The sequence below is a fragment of the Perissodus microlepis genome, chromosome 12 (genome assembly GCF_051167445.1).
Source record: "Perissodus microlepis isolate ML-2025 ecotype Zambia chromosome 12, ASM5116744v1, whole genome shotgun sequence".
NCBI classification, from domain to species: Eukaryota; Metazoa; Chordata; class Actinopteri; order Cichliformes; family Cichlidae; genus Perissodus; species Perissodus microlepis.
In genome coordinates, this window is record NC_140472.1 from 31,905,534 (window position 1) to 31,926,467 (window position 20,934).

General features: G+C 39.2%; 2 protein-coding genes across 3 annotated transcripts; one reads left to right on the forward strand and one right to left on the reverse strand.

Annotated features, from left to right (window-relative positions):
- Nucleotides 1–800: 800 nt before the first annotated feature.
- Nucleotides 801–8,803, forward strand: nudt12 (nudix (nucleoside diphosphate linked moiety X)-type motif 12). Of its 2 annotated transcripts, none has more exons than XM_084946844.1 (8): nt 801–924; nt 2,079–2,285; nt 3,188–3,491; nt 3,573–3,840; nt 3,931–4,098; nt 4,434–4,547; nt 4,698–4,897; nt 5,136–8,803. In XM_084946844.1, exons 2-8 carry the CDS (start codon nt 2,080–2,082, stop codon nt 5,244–5,246), a joined length of 1,371 nt encoding a protein of 456 aa, XP_084802970.1. In that variant the 5' UTR covers nt 801–924; nt 2,079; the 3' UTR covers nt 5,247–8,803. The 2 variants fall into 2 exon arrangements, with proteins under 2 accessions (XP_084802970.1, XP_084802971.1); XM_084946845.1 differs by having other exon boundaries at nt 809–924; nt 2,034–2,285.
- Nucleotides 8,804–8,900: 97 nt separating this feature from the next.
- LOC146376665 (interleukin-6 receptor subunit beta) lies at nt 8,901–20,704 on the reverse strand. The gene is made up of 15 exons (XM_084946834.1): nt 20,124–20,704; nt 18,804–18,908; nt 18,272–18,392; nt 18,059–18,186; nt 17,809–17,939; nt 16,540–16,687; nt 16,355–16,434; nt 16,050–16,263; nt 15,045–15,245; nt 13,296–13,394; nt 12,853–12,990; nt 12,547–12,672; nt 11,384–11,468; nt 10,777–10,858; nt 8,901–10,394 (listed from the first exon to the last, which is right to left on the reverse strand). The coding sequence occupies exons 1-15, from the start codon at nt 20,239–20,241 to the stop codon at nt 9,888–9,890; spliced, it is 2,283 nt and encodes a 760-aa protein (XP_084802960.1). The 5' UTR covers nt 20,242–20,704; the 3' UTR covers nt 8,901–9,887.
- Between the last annotated feature and the right edge of the window lie 230 nt (nt 20,705–20,934).

Consider the following 20,934-nt stretch of genomic DNA (forward strand, 5'->3'; position numbering starts at 1 on the left):
GCTTTCGACTTCAGAACGATCTTCATTTTTCATGACATAGATTTAACAAGATGATGAAAACAATCCTCAGAGAATTTTGTCCATGTTGACATGATCGCTTCACATTTGTCAGCTGCACATCCATGATGAGAATATCCTGTCCCAGCCATCAGAAGAGAAGTATACTGTGGTCATAATGGGATGGACATGGTCAGTGACAATACCCGATGCTTTCATGCTGTTTACACCAAATTTTGACCCAACCATGTGAATGTTGCAGCAGAAATGAAGACTTATCAGACTAGGCAACATTGTTTTTAATCTTTCATTGCCCAGTTTTGTCAATACCATTTTAATTATAGCCTCAGTTTTCTGTTCTGGAAGCAGCACATTGTGTTGTGTATTCAGAGATGCTCTTCTGCATAACTTCTTTTGTAATGACTGGTTATTTAAATTATTGTTTCCTTCCTATTTTCACACAGAAAACTGATGGTTACTTTCTGATGATTATTGGGAACCTTTCTGTTTCTAAAAAGTCAAATCAGTCTCTCTGACACCAGCAACCATGCAATGTTCAAACTAATTTTAATTACCTTTCAGTGAGATTCTGATGCTCAGTTTGAACTTCAAAGGGTCCACTTATCAATGGCATTATGCCTAATTGCAACAGATTTCTTCTATGTAATAATTAGAGGACTCAGTTAGCAGTAATACTTAATATAGTGGCAGGTGAGAGCATATAGGAGGAAGCAATTTTACTATGTAAAGAACTCTAACATAACTTCATTCTTCTATGAAAAGCCTTTACAAGTCGGAAATACTACAGCGCCGGGAGGACCTGAAGGCAGCACCACCCCTAATCAGCGTGGTTGTTGCTCTTGAACACACCTCGTAACATTTTCTCCAACAACAGGAGACGGAGGGGAAGTGAACGCCGAGCGAAAGGCAAGATATGACGCATTAATAATCTTTCACATGAAACTCAAAGTGAAATGTGATGCTTGGTCTCGTTTAAACGAAGCTTAACCGGCGAAAGTCGCTCCTGTTCGTTCGTGTTTTCGTTTCCTAAACTGTTAGTGAAACAGAGAGCCGATTCAGAGGCCTTTTAAAACCACATGACAAACAAACACTGTGTCCAAGCTTAATCTTCAACACTGTGGGATTTGTAAAAGCAAACCTGCAATTCAAGGTGGTTCCTGTAAGTTTATTCCGCAACCATTGTCGAGGTCAAAGGGTTCAGTGATTGACAGCTCGATGCGCTAATGAGACAGGGAGGACTAATTAAAGGGACAGTGTAGAATTGATGCTGTAGGTTCGTTTTTGTTTTTTTACTAAAAACAAAAAAACATTTGCCATTTTTGTTGCCAGAAAATTACAAAATTTGATCAAAAAAATTGTCATGGAATTTTTTTTTCAAAATAACTATTTTGAAATAGTTAAAAATATTTCAAGTGCAGCTGTCAAGTGAATGCGAATAAAAAATATTTTGTCTAAATCTTAAAGAGCACAGCGATATCAACTGAAGTGAACAAGGGTCAAGCTGTTCTTTACAGTAATACCAGTGAGTGCCACAAGATGGCACAGTTAGTTAGTAACTTTAATTTAGCTGGAAACATTGTAATTAGAATAATTGGAACCAAATATTCTTGGGTCTAACTGTTAGTAAAACAAGAGCAAAATGTATTTGTTTTCCGTATTTTAGTCTTTCTCTGGATGTTATATCAAATCACTCAATAGGAAGAATAGATAGCATTCTAGTGAGATATCAGTATTTAATTGGGTCAATTTTGCTGTAGTACTTTTAGCTTTTTCAGCATTTTAAACTCTGAGCTATATTTTGAGGTTGTTAAACCCAAATTCCCCCCAAATTCCCATTTCTTCACATTAATCATCAATCAGTTATTCAAAACTTTTTACCTTTTTATCTATGATTGTTTTAGCTCTTATGTGTCAAACCAATACTTTTAAAATAACATTTCATTTTTATTTTTTTATCATTTATTTGTAACTAGCTGCTTCATCTGTTCATAATATCTCCTCTGACATTTTGCCAGATCATATATTACCCCAGGTTTCATTGTCTTTGTCTCGGGATCCAGGATGACGAGCTATCAACTGAGCGCGAAGGAGGACGTGGTGGAGAAGTTTCTGGATGCTGCAGCAAGAGGAGATATGTCCCAGGTGTCCACCTTGCTGTCCCATGTGCCCTCGCTCATAAACCAGACAGGATACAGCGGCTGGACCGCACTAATGCTTGCAGCTCGCAATGGACATTCTCATGTGGTGGAGAAGCTGCTGTCACATGGGTACATCACTGCATTTCTCTTAATTTGTAATGCTGTCAATGTAGCATTTGTTACATTGATTTGTTACTAAAGAGATATATTGTGGAATATTTTTTCAAAGCTGCATTAATAATTTTTAGCATTTAGGGGATGCATCTATTCCACATATGTTACATTTAGGTAAATATTTGCAGACTTGATGGGCAGAAGCATAGGAACTGGAAAGCATTATGAAAAGAGGCTAAAGCGAGGTTTTCAAATATTTAAAGAAACTGAACCTGAAGGAGCAAATTGAACAGAAGTCTGTATTTGTTTGTTTTTCAACAGAAGTTCCTTATTTGTGTGCACAAACTTGGCCAAATAAAGATGATTCTCATTCTGAAACAAAAGATGTAGCTAGAATAAAACTTGGCTACACACAGGTATGTTAAATTAAAACATATTAAAAATTAAATAGGAGTAGACTGAAACTCAGAGAGAGATAAAACTGTAGCTAAATTTTTTTTAGCATATAGGAGCTATATGCTAAAATGATATTTTAAAGTATAAAACAAGGCAAAATAGGGATAAAACTAGTGGTGAAAATACAGTAAAATTAGGAGTTGCAAGAAAACCAATCAAGACAAAAAATAATAAACCTGCATTAACAGCGTGATGAGGCAAAAACCTTTACTGAAATAAATCAATATAAAAGCTGAAGAGACAAAAACTAGTAGCAAAAAAACCACATTTAGTATAGAAAAACATCCTCAAAGAGGCTATAATAAGCAGGTACGGAAAAAATATTGGTGCAATTTAAATGAAAACATCTAAAAACTTAAAAGTCCAAGTTGTAAAAGCCCCAGACTTTGATGTGTTGTAGCCTTGAATGTATAAATGGATTCCTGACTTCTCTAAAACCTCTTTTTTCTTCTGTCTTTTAGCTGTGATAAGTTCATAGTAAACAGTTCATCACAGACCGCCTACGATGTTGCCAAGTTCTGGGGTCACAAACACATCGCTAACCTACTCTGCCAGACAGACGATGGCTGCCGGCGAGTCCTGCCGGGCTCCGACATCAGTCCGCAGGAAAACTACTTCAGCAGGGAGACGCTGGACCGCCTGAGTGGGAAGAGGACTGACAAAACCTGGTTGGAGGCCAAACAAAGAGAACCAGATACTGTCTACCTCATATTCTCGAACCTCAGCCCCATGCTCAGCACATCCCAGGAAGACGACGGCGCAGCGGTATGTTTATAACCTACAGCCTACGGCTAGTTTACATGACAAAGATGAAAGTCATGTGAATTGTGAATCTGATTGCAACAGGTTGAGAGCAAACTGTGCCGGTTCAGATATGAGGCAGTAAAGGATCTTCTGCAGAAACCTGCAACTGTGCTCATTTTCCTCGGAGTGGAGAAGAGGAAAAATCCCTCCCCTTCCTCTCCTGAGGAGGGTATCCGGGAGGCTCCTGCTTGGTTTGCTTTCAGCACTGATGAAGATGCTGCTGACCTTGTTAAACGGTGCAGGGAGAAGAACTGCTCCTTTCCAAAGATGCCAAACAGAGACCTGCTGAAACTAAACGAGGAAGAGGCCGGTGAGACACACAAAACGTGTGTTGTTGTTTGATCACCTGCCTCTCTTGTGTCACAGTATAATACTTCTTCCTGCTCTCCTTGTCTGCAAGGAATCTTGGCTCAGGCTCGATCGGTGTTGGCCTGGAACAGTCGCTACAGCTTCTGTCCGACATGTGGCAGCAGCACCAAACTGGAGGATGGAGGACACAAGAGAAGCTGTCTGAACTCTGAATGCAGGAGTCTAAAGGGGGTCCACAATACCTGCTATCCACGAGTTGGTATGAATCTGCTCATCTATCAGCTCATCGGCACTGTAGTTAATACTGTGTAGCATCATGCTGTCCACAAAAAACATGACCAAAAAACATAATAGCTAAAAAGAACAGAAAACTGTAGTTTCTCCAGTGGCTTCTTGAGGCTGGCTCTAAGTCAAGTCCCGCAGACCCCCATATTAAAAAAGCCCAACGTAGGTGCCTGTTATGCTGGTTGAAGGCATGGCCGTATGCAGCAGCCTGGGCATGATCAGTTTTATTAAAGTTTGACGTCATATCATATACTATAATAGCTTTTGCCCACTCCTAGTAACAAAGTTTGCATATGTTTGTGATTTCAGACCCAGTGGTCATCATGCTGGTGATCCACCCAGATGGAAACCAATGTTTACTGGGAAGGAAGAAGGTCTTCCCAGCTGGGATGTTTTCCTGTTTAGCGGGATTTGTAGAGCCTGGTATACCACACACTCACACACACAGAAAAACTGCTCAGCTGTTAAACAACTGATGTGAGCCAGAAGCTAATCCTCACAGGAATATTAACCATAAATCAAGTCTCAGCTATAAAAATTAGGGTGACAGCTTCTCCCTGTCCTACCCCGCAGGGGAAACGATTGAGGATGCAGTAAGGCGGGAGGTGGAGGAGGAGAGCGGCGTGAAGGTCGGACCGGTTCAGTATGTCTCCTGCCAGCCCTGGCCGATGCCATCCAACCTCATGTTTGGCTGCCTTGCTGTCGCCATATCAACAGACATCAAAGTGGATGAGAATGAGATAGAGGAAGCTCAGTGGTTCACACGGCAACAGGTAAGTAACAGTGCGACTATTAGTGGAACTGCTAACAGGGATCATGATGTTAAGAGTTAATAATAAGTCTACTGAAGATAATTTTATAACAACAACCTGGAAACTGTTAGCATCAGCTGTATCAACTAGAAATTTTCCAGAGCTTTCATGCATATCCCATGGCCAATTCTTCTAATGCTTAATAATGAACAATTCTAGACATTAATGAGACAGAAATCCAACTTTTCTGCTTGCTCAGGTAATCGACTCCTTGTTCAGAGGAGCATCTCCAGCTTTTAACGTCCCCCCCAGGCAGACCATCGCCCACCAGATGATCAGACATTGGATCGGCATAAACGCTAACCTCTGACAGAACACCTTCATCACTCGACCTCCTGCCCAGCTGACGAGGTCAGATGGATAGGAACGAATTTGTCCCCAGTCGATTAACTCACCACATTCCTCAGATTGTTCACATTGTGCTTTAATATTAGTTTACTGCGAAGTGACTTGACACATGTACAACAATCTCAGGTTTGACATTTCACCTCGGAAATATCTGCAGTACGATGATGAAATATGGAAGAAGGAGCGTGCTCTGTTCAGATTCAGTCCAGAAGTAGTTGTCAGAAATGGTAATTATTTAAAATAAATGTATTTTAAAAAATGTAAAGTAGAATTCTCCTCACGTGTGTTATAATAAACTACATTCAACTTTCCTTGGATTAAACAAAACATCTTTGACAAGAAATTTAATCTCAAACATCCATTTCATCTGCCAAACCATTCAGAGTCCTCAGGGTGGGGGGCCTTTTGTTTATCAGGGCTCTAGACTAACTTTTTGCCATGGGCGTACCGGTACGCCTAACTTTAAGAAGTTAGGCGTACCGGCACAAAAGTTAGGCGCACACAAATTTTATAATAATTTATATAATATAATGTGTTTTTCTGGATACACTGTGCTTTTTCAGCATTCAAAGATTGATGACACCGTGTCAGAGCACTGGCTATGAATTTCAGAAGGATCAGGCCTTAACTTAACAGAAAAGTTAGCAATAGTTCTTTTCCTATTACAGCTACATCCACTTCTGTCGTGCCTAGGCTGCTCACTAGGGCTGGGCATCACTGATTTCTATAATCCATTCAATTCCGGTTTTCAAAGTCCCGATTCGATTCAACTTAGCCTCAGACAGTCAGAAATATTATAATTCTGATCATTTATCAGTACTGACTTCATCAGAATTGTGAACATCACAGCAGATGCCTTTGTGTGAAAGTAACTGAGAATAAAACACAGAAAAACATGAAGGAGATTTTCCTGGTCTGGCTTTTTATAGCAGATAACCTTAAAAATATTCTACAATGTTCTGCATATAAAGTTTAAATTTCTTCAGTATTGAACAACAGAAAAAATAGGCTTTCTTGTCCGAGGTCATTTAAGTGAAAAAAAGAAAAGAAAAAGACAGCAGCCGACAGCGCTGTAAACAACGGTAGACTGGTGGGTAATAAGCGAATGAATAATACAGAAAACAGAGATTGGAGACGGGAAACTGTTCTTGAAGTACAGAGAGAGATAGAGAGAGAGCTAGCTGTGCATGGAGTGTGATTTTAATAGTCGTGGAAGCAAAACAGCAAAATTCATGACGACATTGATCAAATGTGAAGCGCAGTTTGCTGCTTCTTTTGCTGCTGGCTCGGTGAATTTTGGTTGGAGAGAGACAAAACCTGCAGCTCAGAATCAGCGCAAAAAGACGTAATCACAGCGCGGACCGGACGCATCAGAATCGCTAAGCTCCGACAGCGTGTCCGTCTACGGGCCGTCGGGTGAGAAAGCCGAGAAAGACAAAGTTGATTCTGATGCGTCGGGTCCGGTGTTTACGTCTTTGTGTGGAATCCGTGTACCTGCTCTCATCTGCTGTTTGGTTGTTGTTGAAATGGTTTTGTGAGCTTTAATCTGAGAATCTGGCGTTTCTGGCAAAACACAGTTATATTTAAAAGTCGATTCAGGATTTAATGAATTGATATCGCTTTATTCAAGCTACTCACCTCCCACTTCCACCTGCACTTTCAACTGGACCACGGCCAATCAGAGAGGTCCCGCCCCTTACTATCTCTGATTGGTTTAGTCCACGATAGGGGCAAAATGTGTGTCTGTTGTTGACCACAGGGAAGGTTGCAGATTTTTTTTTTTTTTTTTTTTTTGTTACCCGAACAGTTGGTCGCACTGGTGCAACCAAATATTTTTTTTAGTCGCACCACTGAAAAATTTGGTCGCATTTGCGACCAAATTGGTCGCACTCTAGAGCCCTGTTTATGTTTAATTTGTTTTCATTTACTTTAATAAGTTCATTAAATCTAAATATTTCAGTAAAATTGCACAAGAGACTCTGATGATTGCTGGATTATTTCTAGGAGCCAAAATAAACTTCAAGTATTAAATAAATTAAAGCCTATCCTTTGCATCCTTCTGTCACACCAACCCTATATGACTACATCAATGACTCTTCTCTCTGGTCTTCCTCTTTTCCTCCTGCCTAGAAGCTCCATTCTGAGCATCCTTTGTGCATCGTATCCACCATCACTCTTCTACACTTGTCCAAACCATCTCAACCTTGCCTCGATTACTTTCTTCAAAATGGTCAAATTATGCTGGCGCGACAGCTCATTTCTAATCCCGACCTTTCTGCTCACTTCTTATGAGAATCTTATCATTCCGGGTTGCAAGAAGTCTGAAGCCCATCCCTAAATATATAAAGGTTACCCCAATGACTCAGTTATACATTCCCAGAGTTAATTCACAAACAAGGTTCCTTCTAAAACAGACAGCGATTTTGTCTGATTGTCTTCAATGCTCCGGTGATTATCAGCCATCTGTCCCCTGTACATTCATAGAGAGCATGGTTTGCTTTATGAGAAATAAATCGCAATTTGGAGTCCACTGGGGCGTCACTTTTCAATAATTCATTTAATAACTTGAACTCATGAAGAGAATTTCTAGATGTGTTCAAGGAGTGGAAGGTGTTTTGCAGATTATATGGTCTTGCAGGGAGTAGAAGTGGTTCAATATCTGACTAAGATGCCGCCTGGTGGCACTGAGGATGCCTCAGTATCTTTCTAGAAGACTTGGTTGTAGCTGAACAGGGGCTAAAAGAAAAAACTGGGCACTATTTTCAGTCTCACGTGGAGCCCTATTATGATATTTTGTAATAAATAAGACTCCACAGAAGCATTACTTTGCCTGTGACTTTGTCTGTATCTTGGCTGTCCGTGCATATAAGGTCTTTCTAATGACTTGTCTGGTTAAATTAAAGTTCCACTGACTTCCTGCAACATTTTGTGGTGTGAAATGGTGAAAAGTCCAAGTTATAACTCTTTTGCACAATATAGGATATTTTTGAAAATAGCGTATAAGTGTCTGTTAATGATTTGAATTACTTGTACGGTACACTGCTGGGTTGCTTTAGCTATATTAGTGCAGCATAATGCAATAGTAGATTAACATTTTCAAATTTGCAAAATAATTAGTTACCAGATCTTTACAATAATTGGTACTAGGGCTGCCACGATTAGTCGACTAGTCACGATTACGTCGACTATCAAAATCGTCGACGACTGATTTAATAGTCGACACGTCGTTTGAAGCTTTGTAAGATCCCAAAAGACGCAGGAATAAGTAGTAGTATTTAAGAGTGTAATAATGGACTGAAACAGAAGATGGCAGCACTGCATGTACAATGATGCCAGCTGCCGTTAATCCCCGAAGAAGAAGAAGAAGAAGCAGCTCTGTCCCAGAATTCATAGCGTAGCCCAGCTCAGTTTCCAACAATGGCGGCAGCTAGTTCGTTTTAATATTACTCTTATTATTCTTTCTGGGTCACAAAATAAACATTTAGCATATTTTCAGGCGAATATGTAACTGTGTAAACCTCAAATATCTGCTCAGTTTATCAAGACACCACATATTTTCAAAAGCGCTCCGACGTTTTCGGAGACGTCTGTTACCCACTAGCTCGATTGCTAGCCGGGGACAAGGCTCACTAGAGCCCGTGAGAACACCGGACTCCCGGCAAATCGTTTTCAAACCCACCGCTGTCTTTCGCTACTCAGGTTAAACATATATAAGTCACTTAGATAACTTAAAAATGTTATTGTTTGGCTTTTTTTAGTATTTTATTTGTTCCTGAGTAAATCGGTTTGGCTGAGATTAAAGTTATAGTTTTTACACAGATGAATAAACATCAAGCAGACAACTGATTATCAGAAGTGTGAGATGCTCGAGAATTTACTCCGGTGTCCCGTTATATTTTAGATAGCAAGGAGTTTATTAAACTTCACCGAAACAATCTGCAAATTTCATTCAAATTTAATAAACTATCATCTTGTCTTTATTTTTAGTTAGCACATACCTAAACACTTAAAGCTGTAAGCTAATGATAGTTATATAAGAGCAGATGCTGCTGGTACAATAAGCTGTACGTTGTACATCCAATGGATGCATGATCTGATTAGTTGACTAATCGCAAAAATAATCGGTGACTAGTCGACTATCAAAATAATCGTTTGTGGCAGCCCTAATTGGTACAGAATAAAAGTATAATGTTCATAACCAAAACATAGTGAAGTAGAAGTAGAGAGAAGAACATGTATTTGGCTGAATGTAATCATATTTCAGAGTGTTTGGTGGCACCCACATCTTACAACGATCACATACGTTCACATTATGAAATACATGTAATATACAGCTTATTAAATGCAGACACCAAGATGAGCATGTCAAACATGGAGTAACAATGATCTTAAGATTAAAAAAAGGAGGCCCTCCTTGCTTATTATGCTGCTGTGGAACTTTCCATATTTTCTTTATACAAAAATACCAAAAAAAACAAAAATGCAGAGCCGATGAGTCTGCCCCACAAGACAGGCCATTGTTTTCCTTGCTGTAATAAACCTTTGGGCCACATCTTATCTGAGCTCATTCGTTGCTGAAGTTGCTGAGTCTCTCAATGTGTTTTCACCCTGTGCCACTGTTAGAAATGTAACCTGCATCACAGATCAGATAAGAGCAGTCACTCTGCCTGCCCCAATTCAACACGTACTCTGTCTCACAGGTCATCGGATAAGCAGGCTCACTTTCAGTCAACAAACCAGGAAAGTGACTTCTCACAGCAGCCTTGGTCTGATGTGATATCTCGGAGATATCAGCCTGATTTCTGTCCTTGTCGCTCTGAGGAAGCCAGAGCTTGGTTTCGTGTAGCGGAGCGCCGGCAGCCTCTTGATTTTCCTCTGATATGAAAACCTTGATAGGAGGACGGGACTGGTTCTCTGTGGGTTGTGCACTATAAGAAACATACTCAGAGTCTAGAGTGAGGCAGCCAATCAACAGCAGAGAGGTATCCTCACGCTGGTCATCATCTGGTAAGACCTGAGAGGTTCGCTCAACTATGATGAGACTTTTGTCTCTGAGGACATCAGTCACCTGGAAGTCTTCAATATTAAGGATGCTCCTCTCTGCAAATTTCTGTTGAAAAGAATGAATGAGTGGTCATTTTGTGGCTGGCTGCTGTAGCTTTACATATATTTGTGTTGATTGTTTCTCTTTTTTTTACTTGTGCAAACCCTAACGGGTCATTTTGTCAATCTTAGAAGTTTTCTTGTTCCCGTTTCTGTATGGTGTCTTTGCCATTCCCCCCTTGTTGTCTGTTTATTAGCATCCACAGTTTTCAAGATATCGTGTTCAAATTTTGTGTGATGGTAGATATCATTAACAGGTGTTTTTGTTATAATTAGTTGGACTAATATTGTAAATCTGAGTCTGACGATGGGCACGAAGTCTCCCATGCACAGATATATGAGCTGTAAGTAATTAACCCAACTATGAAAGCTGTAAAAAAACAGGTTACCTCGTGGTTTGGGTCCATCAGCCACTGGCCTGTTTTGCTTAGTCGAGGGCTAGAGATTAGCGGGAAGAAGTACGACTTGTACCTAAAAAGTAATGTTGATTAAAGTCATTATCAGTGACAAGGACTAACCGCGTAGTATCAGAGCATTCACTTCTGATTTTTGGAAACTGTTCCTGTAAGTTCTAGAAACCAGGAGAATCTTCAGGAAATTGTTCGCATTTTTGCAGCATGTTTAATCTTTCAGAGCCAGATTGACCAGAAAAAGCAGGTTCATGGGCCAATGACTTCAGGTCAGATAAAAAAAAGGCTACGCTGCATTGCTGTAATACATTCAGATGTATTACATGTTGAATTGTGTTAACCGCTGTTAAATCCCATAAATGTTTGTGAAATACTGGTAAATATTCACATTTAGGAAGCTGTTCTCAGACTCGTTTTGGTAATGCTACCGCAAAATATGACTTTAGTTAGTAGCAAATAACATTTAACGTACATTTTTTCCCTTCATGCCATGCCTTGCATACAGTCTTTGGGCCAAAGATCACATGACATACATGAAAAACAAACGCATTAGTATTACTAAAAGAACAGATTGCCCAGCACTCACAGATTCCTGGACAGGATGGAGAAGATTAACACAGTGACAGCAACCAGCAGCAGAGAAATCGCTGTAGCCACCACCATTACATCATCTGGAAAGAAGAATATCAGATTCTCTTTATGTTTCAAAAAACAGAATAAATAAATCACTTTCCTGCAGTCACAGCAGTATGTTTCTATCACCTGTACGTATGTCCATCATCTGGGTCAGTTGTGTACCTCAGTGTCGAGCATTTTCTGTAATAGCCACCTGCACTTTATCAATCCATCCGTGCTTTTCAAATTAAAAGCCTATATAACAAATTCAACATTTCATTGCTCTCTAGTCTGTTATTTCTCTTATTGTGCTATAAGAGTTATTCAATTTTTGATGCTGAAAGAAAAGCCATCAAGCTGACTTTGATGTAGGCAGTGCACTCATTTATAATTATAATAGAAAATATCTTAATTGCAAAGTGTGTTTCACATATTTGTGTCTTGTAACACGTGAAAAGTTCTTATTTGCATTTGTATGACATAGACTTTCATTTTTGGGGGGAAAATCCTCCAGAAATACAGCAGAAAAATGTTTTGATTTTTTTAAGATAGTTTAAGTGTATTTTTGTTTGTCTCTTGGGTTGACATGGGTTGAAAATGTGAGGTAGCAAGTCGTGCTGTCCACTACAAACGATGCTGTTTTGTTTTGAAAGGGGTAAAGTTACTGCACATTTCTGAAATCCTGCAAAATCAAAGTCAAGACTGTCAAATTGGACCATTTCAGTTTTGGCAATAAAGTGATAATATCTGAAAATAAGTTGTCGCTTAACCTCCCTTGTGGCTTTGAAATGTGGAAGCTACAATTTTTGTCCATTTTAAATGAAAGTCCATGTGCTCTGTTAGCCCAGCCCCAACAAATGAGACATCAACAGAAAGAGATACATAAGCAGTGCTTGATATAGAGATCTCAGACTCAGACAGAGAATCAAAATTAATTGCTGGCTCTTAGAAGGATATACAACTGGTTTCACAGGTGAACAAATGCTGCAGTCCACACACCAGGGGGCGCTGCAGATATGGCTTCAATGATTGATTCTAAGTATATTGAGAAGAAATCTACAAAGAAATGTAGCCAATGCTGCAATGCAAAAAATCCACAGAAAGGAATCTGGTTTTGGGTCCAGTGAAACTCACCGAAATCTGTCGTCATTTGAACGATGCTTTTAGAAACATTATCAGCCAACAGAGTAACAGAATACTGAGCATTGGGCATCAGGTCATAGAAAGTGTGCTGCTGGTCATCTGGCCACAAAGGTAAATCTGCAAATGAGAGAATGTATGTTGCATTTGCAAAAAGGTGATAAAATATGCATAACAGTTTTCTGTAACACCTCTGCAAGCGAGAAAATATACATAGACAAATCTAATGAAAAAAAGACAAACTTTTGTTTTTTACCGTGGAGTGAGATTTTATGTTAAAAGGCTCATTAACCCACATACACTGTTTGTCTGAGTCTTTCCTCAGAACTGCTTCATATCTGCCCACTCTGACTGGCTCAGACTTCCTCTGCCACTCCCACATAATGGTCACTGATGTCTTAGTCACACTGACACTCAGATTGACCACCTCCATCAAAGCTGAGAAGATGAACACACACAGATAGAAAGTCAGATATAGATTCCTCAATTTTTCCCCCTGCATTTAGTTCAATGCAAATAACTTCTGTTCTGCTGTAAATTACTTTGCATATTATTTGCCCATTTTACTGCATTAGCATCACTATTAATTGACTCTTAGATAAGACTTTTCTCATTTTCTACTCACAGAAACAATACTAACTGAGAATACTAATACTGTGAGCTGATGATTCACATTACCGAGTCATCCTGTGCAGACGCAGAGGTTATCACCCCCACACATTTCTATATGAGCTCATGTTTACCTCCGTACTGCAGACTTGCCGGCAGAGACTGACGAGACCCATACTGCTGGTTGTAAACAGGAAACACACTGATCAGGTACTCCTTATTAGGGTCAACATCTGGAAACATGCACAGTAAACAGAAGAGCTGTATAAACTACAATGTCTGTTATAGACTAAAATACCATATATAAGTCACTCTTTCAGTTTGATTTATTTCCCCTCACCCCCAACAGGTTGCAGCAGATGGGTGCCCCTCCCTGAGCCTGGTTCTGCTAGAGGTTTCTTCCTGTTAAAAGGGGTTTTTTCTTCCCACTTTCTCCATGTGCTTGCTCTTAGTTTGCTTTTTCTCTGTATTATTATGGGGTCTTTACCTTACAATATAGAGGGCCACAATGGTTGTTGTGATTTGGTGCTATATAAAACAAATCTGAAATGAATGAATTTTGACTTTATTTGTCAGGAAAAATGTACAAAGAAAAAAAGCTAACATTAAACTTCTCCTTAGAGAAAAGATGCACCTACTAGCTAATTTCCATCTGCACTATTTAAATCCACATGGACAGTCTCCAGCATTAATACATCCCCGCACAGTGCCCCCAGCATGCAGCAGTATACTTTGACTGAACATAAACTGCTTTGCTTCCTCAAAACTCAGCAACAGCCCAAAGTGTGAGCGTGTGTGTAGAAAAAATAGTCGCTAACAAATGCCCAAACATATTTTTAAAGGCTTAATGACGAGCTGTTTGAGGAAACTGCTGTAAAATTCATCACATTTTTGTTGTAGATCTAATTAAAACACAACATAATTATGACATTTACCTGTTTCTTTATCTGGAAATCTCCATTTAAAAAAAAATCCCCACTAATCATATGCAAATCAAATACACACAAGATGATAGCTTTTTTCCCCCATGTTGGGCTCTGTTATCTAACACCATCTAGATTGTGGTGATGAGGTCCTATCAGCACCACTGCACTTGCTATTTTGCATCAGCTTTACAGTAAAAGCCTGCTAGTGGAGAAATTTACTCAGCAGCACGTAGCAGCCTTAAGGATTCAAAGATAAAGCCAAAGAACAAATGGCAGAAAGCGGTTTGCCCCAACAGTGAGTCAAACCCCATAGATGTTAAAATGCACTCCTTTACACCAGAAACACTTAATATGGCTTTCTTTTAAAAGAAACCTGTTTAAAAGTAACCAATTAAAGATATGCATTATTAGATCTGATCATGTTTTGTACCACTGCTGGCTGCTGTAGCTGCTGCCTCTCAGCTTTGCTTCACTTCCATGAATTTGAGTCACTGAACTGGACTTCTCTGTGCTGTCTGTGCCTTCTGGAGCATTTTAATGATATTATCTGACAAATAATGCAGTTTACTAACAATGCTGTGGCAAAAACACTCATATTAAGGCTATTAAGGCATCTGTGATGTCACAGCGGGTTTGTCTATATAAAGTCTCTGGTTAAAATGCTCAGTTCTAGAGTGGCTGACTGCTTGGCCCCCACCTCTGCTAATCCAATTTAGTGAACTGACGTTTGTCCTGATAGTGGCTTTTTGAGCATTTTTAATGGAGTTATCTAACAATAATATGGCTTGTTGTATGGTACAGCTTTGAAATGGGACTTCATGAAAAAGAAGATGATGCCTGAGCAGTATGCTTTTATTCTGAAGTGACTGCAGGACACGGAATTCAAGGTGAAGCCAATATATCATATTCATTAAAAAATAAAATGACTTTTGTTTGGGGGTTTTTCCCCCTTTTCACCTCGTATGACGGTGGAGGTGATGAAGCCGTCAACTCGAGACCAGTGGCTGGTGGATGGACTCGTCTCAGGGTGCCACTGAATCAGGAAATAACTGACAGGCAGGGTGTGACCTTGGTTGATGGGGATCTTCCACTGGACCAGAAGCTCTTTTTTTCCTGGGTAAGACGTGGAAATCCACATGTTTCTGACAGAGGGAAGAGCTGCCGAAAACAGGGCCCACATTATTACATAGATTAAGATGAAGAAGACAACGCTCATCATCAACAGTAAAATAAGCTACCATTTTTAAGTCTCCTATTTTTGAGATTCACAAACCGCACTTGTTCCAATGCACTGTGCATTTTTGAAATTTCTCTTCTTGTTAAACATATGAGGCAAGTTTTTAAGTAAAAAACAGACGAGATCATGGAAAGATTTTGCAATAGGTTTTGTAAAAACAGCATGTCACTGGTCTGCTGCTTCCTTCGATGAAAAAAAATAACATGCAGGATGTTGCAAAAGTGAGCAGCACGCGTATCGTATCTAATATCTAGAGCTGGAAGCCAGTCACAATTGTGTAAGATACTGCAAATGTCTTTTTTATTTGTCCTTGAAATGTTGTTGGAGACATATACATACAGAACAAGGATGCTTTTGGCCTCTGCTATTTTTGGCAGTTAATATAGTTGGGTTTTTATTACATATCTAAATTTTGACCAGGTGACTGACGAGCTAGCCTGGGTGTATATATGTTTGTAGTGACCAGATATTGTCAGTGGGTTGCTGACTGCCTCTACACCTGTAAGACTGAGGCCTAAAATGCATTAATTAAATCTTCTCCCCTTGGATGCTTTTAGAGCTGCTGTCAAATATTCCCTTTATGGAGGAAAGAGTTCAGTAGCTTTAGGAAGAAATGCATTATTTAAAGCAACTCATGTTAAAATTGTGATGTCTGTGGGGATCAATATTCTACAAATACCCCAGCATATCACTCAGAACATTAATAAAACAATAACAATAATTACATGTCATAACCAGCGTCTTCTGTCTTTGTGTGCTGAAACTGAGATGGGCAGCAGGGCCGTAGCCAGCTGTGTTGAAGGCTCTGACTGTAATGCTGCAGTTCCCCTCCTTCACCACTAGGCGTGTCACATCAGTGGTGCTTTGAATCAGTCCACCTTCTTTATAGCTCATCTGGTATCCAAGGATTCGACCTTCAGTTTCAAGAGACTCAGGAGCCTAAGATGGAAAAAAGAAACAATAATAAAAGAACGGTATTTTTCTGCATTTATATGAGAAATCATCATCATAGGTAAGTGAGACACCATACCTTCAACATAATGAGATGAACTTCCAGAGATCCACCTTTTTTCTCCAGTCTGTAAAACACCTCTGGTGGCCTGGAAGGAACTAAAAGAAAAAAAATTGAGCTTTTTTAAAAAATGTATTAATTTATTTTATATATGTCAGTGTTGTAGCTCCTGGTATTCTGTCCCTGATATGCATGCCTGTTACCTCTGTCCAGTGTTCTTCCTCTGATTTCAGAGCTCCAGCTACTCCAGAAGATCTGTTCCCTGCAGGCCACAGCAGCTCTGTAGACTGTAAACGGCAGGAGGTCTTTGATGGTGTAATTCAACGTCAGGTTTGCAGATAAATCTGGAACCTGGACACAAAAGCAGACAACCAAACCTATGGGACAAAGCTGACTGTAAGTGGACTTACTATGCTCTTCTATACTTCTATCCTGTCTACTCTGTCACAGTGCTGGATGGCCGAAGGTTCAAATAATGAGGTTAGTGCATGTACAAGAATCACTGTAAGTCAAAAGCTCAGGTTTCAGGCATTTTTATTTTGGGATCAAAATGTTGCCTCTATTAAAACTTTATTAAACAATTAAAATACATTTGTGATTTAAGGAGCTTGGAAAGAAAAGCGACTGGACTTCTTTAAGTTTCTTTAAGACGTTTCATGTCTCATCCGAGAAGCTTCTCCTTAGATTACTATGACATGGATGACCTACATGTTCATATTGTGATTCCCTTTTTGGTCGTTTTTACATTTTCCAAAGCTTATTAAGCTACAAACCCTGTTCCAGATGAAACTAAACAAAAACAAAAGAAGTTCACATCTAACAACACAGATATTTCACAAATCATTATCAACAGCAAAAGACTTGAATGTTAAGCTCAGTGCAAAAATCTTCCACAAACTCTTGTTTCATTTCCCCAAAAAGAAACTTAAAGTCTGCGTATTTTCATTGGATACTTTTGTCCACGTTCTCCACCTGCAGCAGTTCCACCTCTCACAGTGTCAGAAACACTGGCTTAAGGTAACGAGCTACAAAAAGTGAAGATGATGAAGATTGATGCTTATGTCTACACATTCATAATCAGTATATATATATATATAGGGATCAGCAAAAGCTGCAGCACATAAACAATAGTCCTTGAATTACTCAGTTATTACTGTTTGTGACAACACTTTCAGTATCCTTACTTTTTGGCTGAACTAAGCTACCTTAAACACACCTTTTTTAAACTTTTCACTTAGCAAATGTCAGTAAACAGTTTCTTTTGTTGTTCGTTTTGTTTGCGTCTCACTTCAGCAGGAAGCAGGAATATGAAATATTGTAAAAAAACTTACATATTATTTAAATGTTTTCGGGTCTTTTTGGCTCATACTTTATGGTGGAAACTAAAATAATGTGCAGTTCTTTTTGGACTTCTTTTCTTGGAGTGCAGATACCTAAAGAAAAAGCTTACAGAGTGTTGGCATGATGCTAACCTTGGTCCATATGTCCTCGCTGTCGAGTCTGTAACGAAGCTGACATCTGCCATCACCGCTGCTTGTCCAAGACACGACAAGTGAGTCCTCAGTAGAGCTGAGCACAGTTAATACAGGTGTAGGGGGCTTGACTGAGAGGAGGAGACAAGGAGCAATTTACTTCATCATCATTTTATATGAGCGGACAGCAGAGGAAGATGGAAGCCAGGTGGATTACAGGTGACAGTCACAAAACGTGTGGGTGTCTAACCTGCTTCAAAAAGAAAGATACTGTGAGGCTCAGACCAGATCTCTGTCATGTGGTTTTTAATCCTTGCTGTCACATTGACAACGGATGCTGAGTTGAAGATGCCCTGACAGGATATAATTTCGTGGTCCCTAAATAGAAAAGATAAAACATCTGAGAAGATTCCACAAGATCACTTTGTAATTATCATCGTAACAAAATCATCAAGTTTTATACCTGCTGAAAATCAGGGAGGCGGTAGTCTCAGTGTCGCTGTTTGAGTCTAGACTCCACTCACATGTCATGGATATTTGTCTGTCTGGAGACTTTTGGTAGTAACACGACATTTTCAGAGTACCTGCAGGAAAAGACGTTTAAATAACACGTCACTCCAAAAAGCTGAAGACTTTAGTTTTGGGTCATGTGAACGACATGTCTACACATCAGAGCGGGTTAACTGAATACGTTCTTCTACTGGGCCTACATTTAATGTTTTACAAAATTAACATGATTAAATGAAAACTTCAAACCAGTCACTGAGACCAAAAAAAACTAACATCCAGAAACATATAACCAGATATATTTTTTAGCTTCTATTTACATAAAAAAAAAAAAACCTTCTCAGTCATGTTTAAACAGATCCGATTTCTCATAGATCCTTATCCTTCTGCTGAGGTCCTTTTAGAAACAGGCAGCTTTACTTCATGGTTTTTTTTTTTTTAAATCAGATGATAAAAACCAAAAACAATAAGCAAACATGTGTGCTCACTCTGTGTGGATGAGGGTGGGCGAGGGTCACAGTCTGCAGGGGTGGTGACACACACCCGTGTGTTTTCTTTGCAGATCTCCAGCTGAAAGTCTTTAACTGTCACTGCTGACGCGAAGAAACAGGGAAACAAAGAAAGTCAATGAAAAAAGAATAAAGATCATTAAAGATTTTAATGATTTTGGTGCCCTGGATGTTTTTGTAAAGTGTGAAATGGAAAGTGAGACAATGTTTATTCACTAAAGACAAAGACTATATTGCCAAAAGTATTCACTAACCTAACCCAGTCACTGAATTCAGGTGTTCCAATCACTTGCATGGCCACAGGTGTACTACATCAAACACAGACTGCTTCTACAAACATTTGTGAAAGAACTGGTTGCTTTCGGGAGCTCTGTGAATTCCAGCATGGTCCCGTGATAGGATGCAACCTGTGCAAAACATCCATTTCCTCACTACTAAATATTCCACAGTCGACTCTAAGTGGTTATAACAAAGTGGAAATTATTTGGCTAAAACTTGTCTGACTGTGTTGTGCAGTGTAAAGAGCATGGACAATTTCATGCTCTAAACTTTGTGGGAACAGTTTGAGGATGGCCCCTTCCTGTTTCAACATGACTGCACATAAGTGCACAAAGCAAGGTCAATAACAACATGGATGAGCGAGTTTGGTGTGGAAAGAACTAGACTGGCTTTCACAGTCCTGACCTCAACCTGCTAGACGCCTTTGAGATGAATGAGAGCAGAGACTGCGAGGCAGCCCTTCTTGTCCAATATCAGTGTCTGACCTCACAAATGTGCTTTTGGAAGAATGGTTAAAAAAAAATCTCATAAACATTCCTAAACTTTATGGAAAACCTTTCCAGAAGGCAATATTATATTAAATCCATGAATTAAGAATCCGATGTCAATCGTGTTTATATGTGTATGTGAACGCAGACAAATGCTTTTTGCATTATAGTTTATAACTTCTCTACACCGATAGAAAGGTGAAAAAATGCCCGGCGTAATTCTGACGCTCTGTTTTAAAATGATTCAATAAAATAAATTTGAAAAAAAGCTGTACTTCAATCAGAAAGTGTGTTCCCTTAAAAGGAAGAAAGAAAGAAAACGTCAACAAGAGCTACAGTTCAAACACACACACAACTGAACGGATCAATAAAAGACCTTGATCAGAAAAAAAGTCCTGAAATTTTTCTTCAGGAATTTAGCGAATTCAGTATGGATCCCTCACAAGCCAAACACTTCCAGTCCAGAAAACACTTTAGTAACATTAAAATGCAAAATCTGACTTTTAATATGAAACATTTGTGGATAACTTACCATAAGAAAACACACCAATCAGGAGACTCATCACTGTCCAGGTACAGAAGTGCACTTTAAGAATCCAAACATCCATCTTAACAGTAAAAATGATTTTCATGTAAATATCCAAGGACATCCACACTTAATCTGTATGGTCTTTAAAAAAAGGTTTAAACCCCACAGAGAACGTCTCTGGTGTGTGCGGGAGGAAGGAGGAAGACGCCTCTGCTCAACTCTCAGCTCAAACAGAGCTTGCTCAGGAAATTGCTCCACTCATGTAATCAAGCGACAGACTTGTAAAAGTATGTTTATGCTTCACTTGTATGTAGAGGATTATATGTCTATAAAGTTTAGTAGTATTACGGTAACTTTCAGCGCACTCTGGTGGATAAACTGTGTACAGCTATTTGACTCATGTAGTGAGCTACCAATCATAAAAACAAAAGCGTTAGCTAAATATACATTTGTACATGTTGGTTAGCAGCCATAGGCTGTAAAATTTTTAAATGTTATTTGTTCATCAAAACAGCCACCTGTTGAGCCAGTCTAATGAAAAACGAATTATTAAACTGTTAGAGGATAAACTGCCAGAGATATAGAAGAAAATATTGATAGTTTCAAGAATTTAAAGGAAACGGTACAAAATAAACAAACTTGATGGACAGAATGGCTACGCTGCTACTGTTAGCTAACGATATTTAAGTTATTGCTAGCTAACATTATTTTTAAACAATGGTAGCATAATGAATACATACAAATAAATAGGCGCTGTGTTTACAAAGTAGTGGCCAGAATTACTATAAAGAAGGAGAGGAAATGGGTTTAAAAA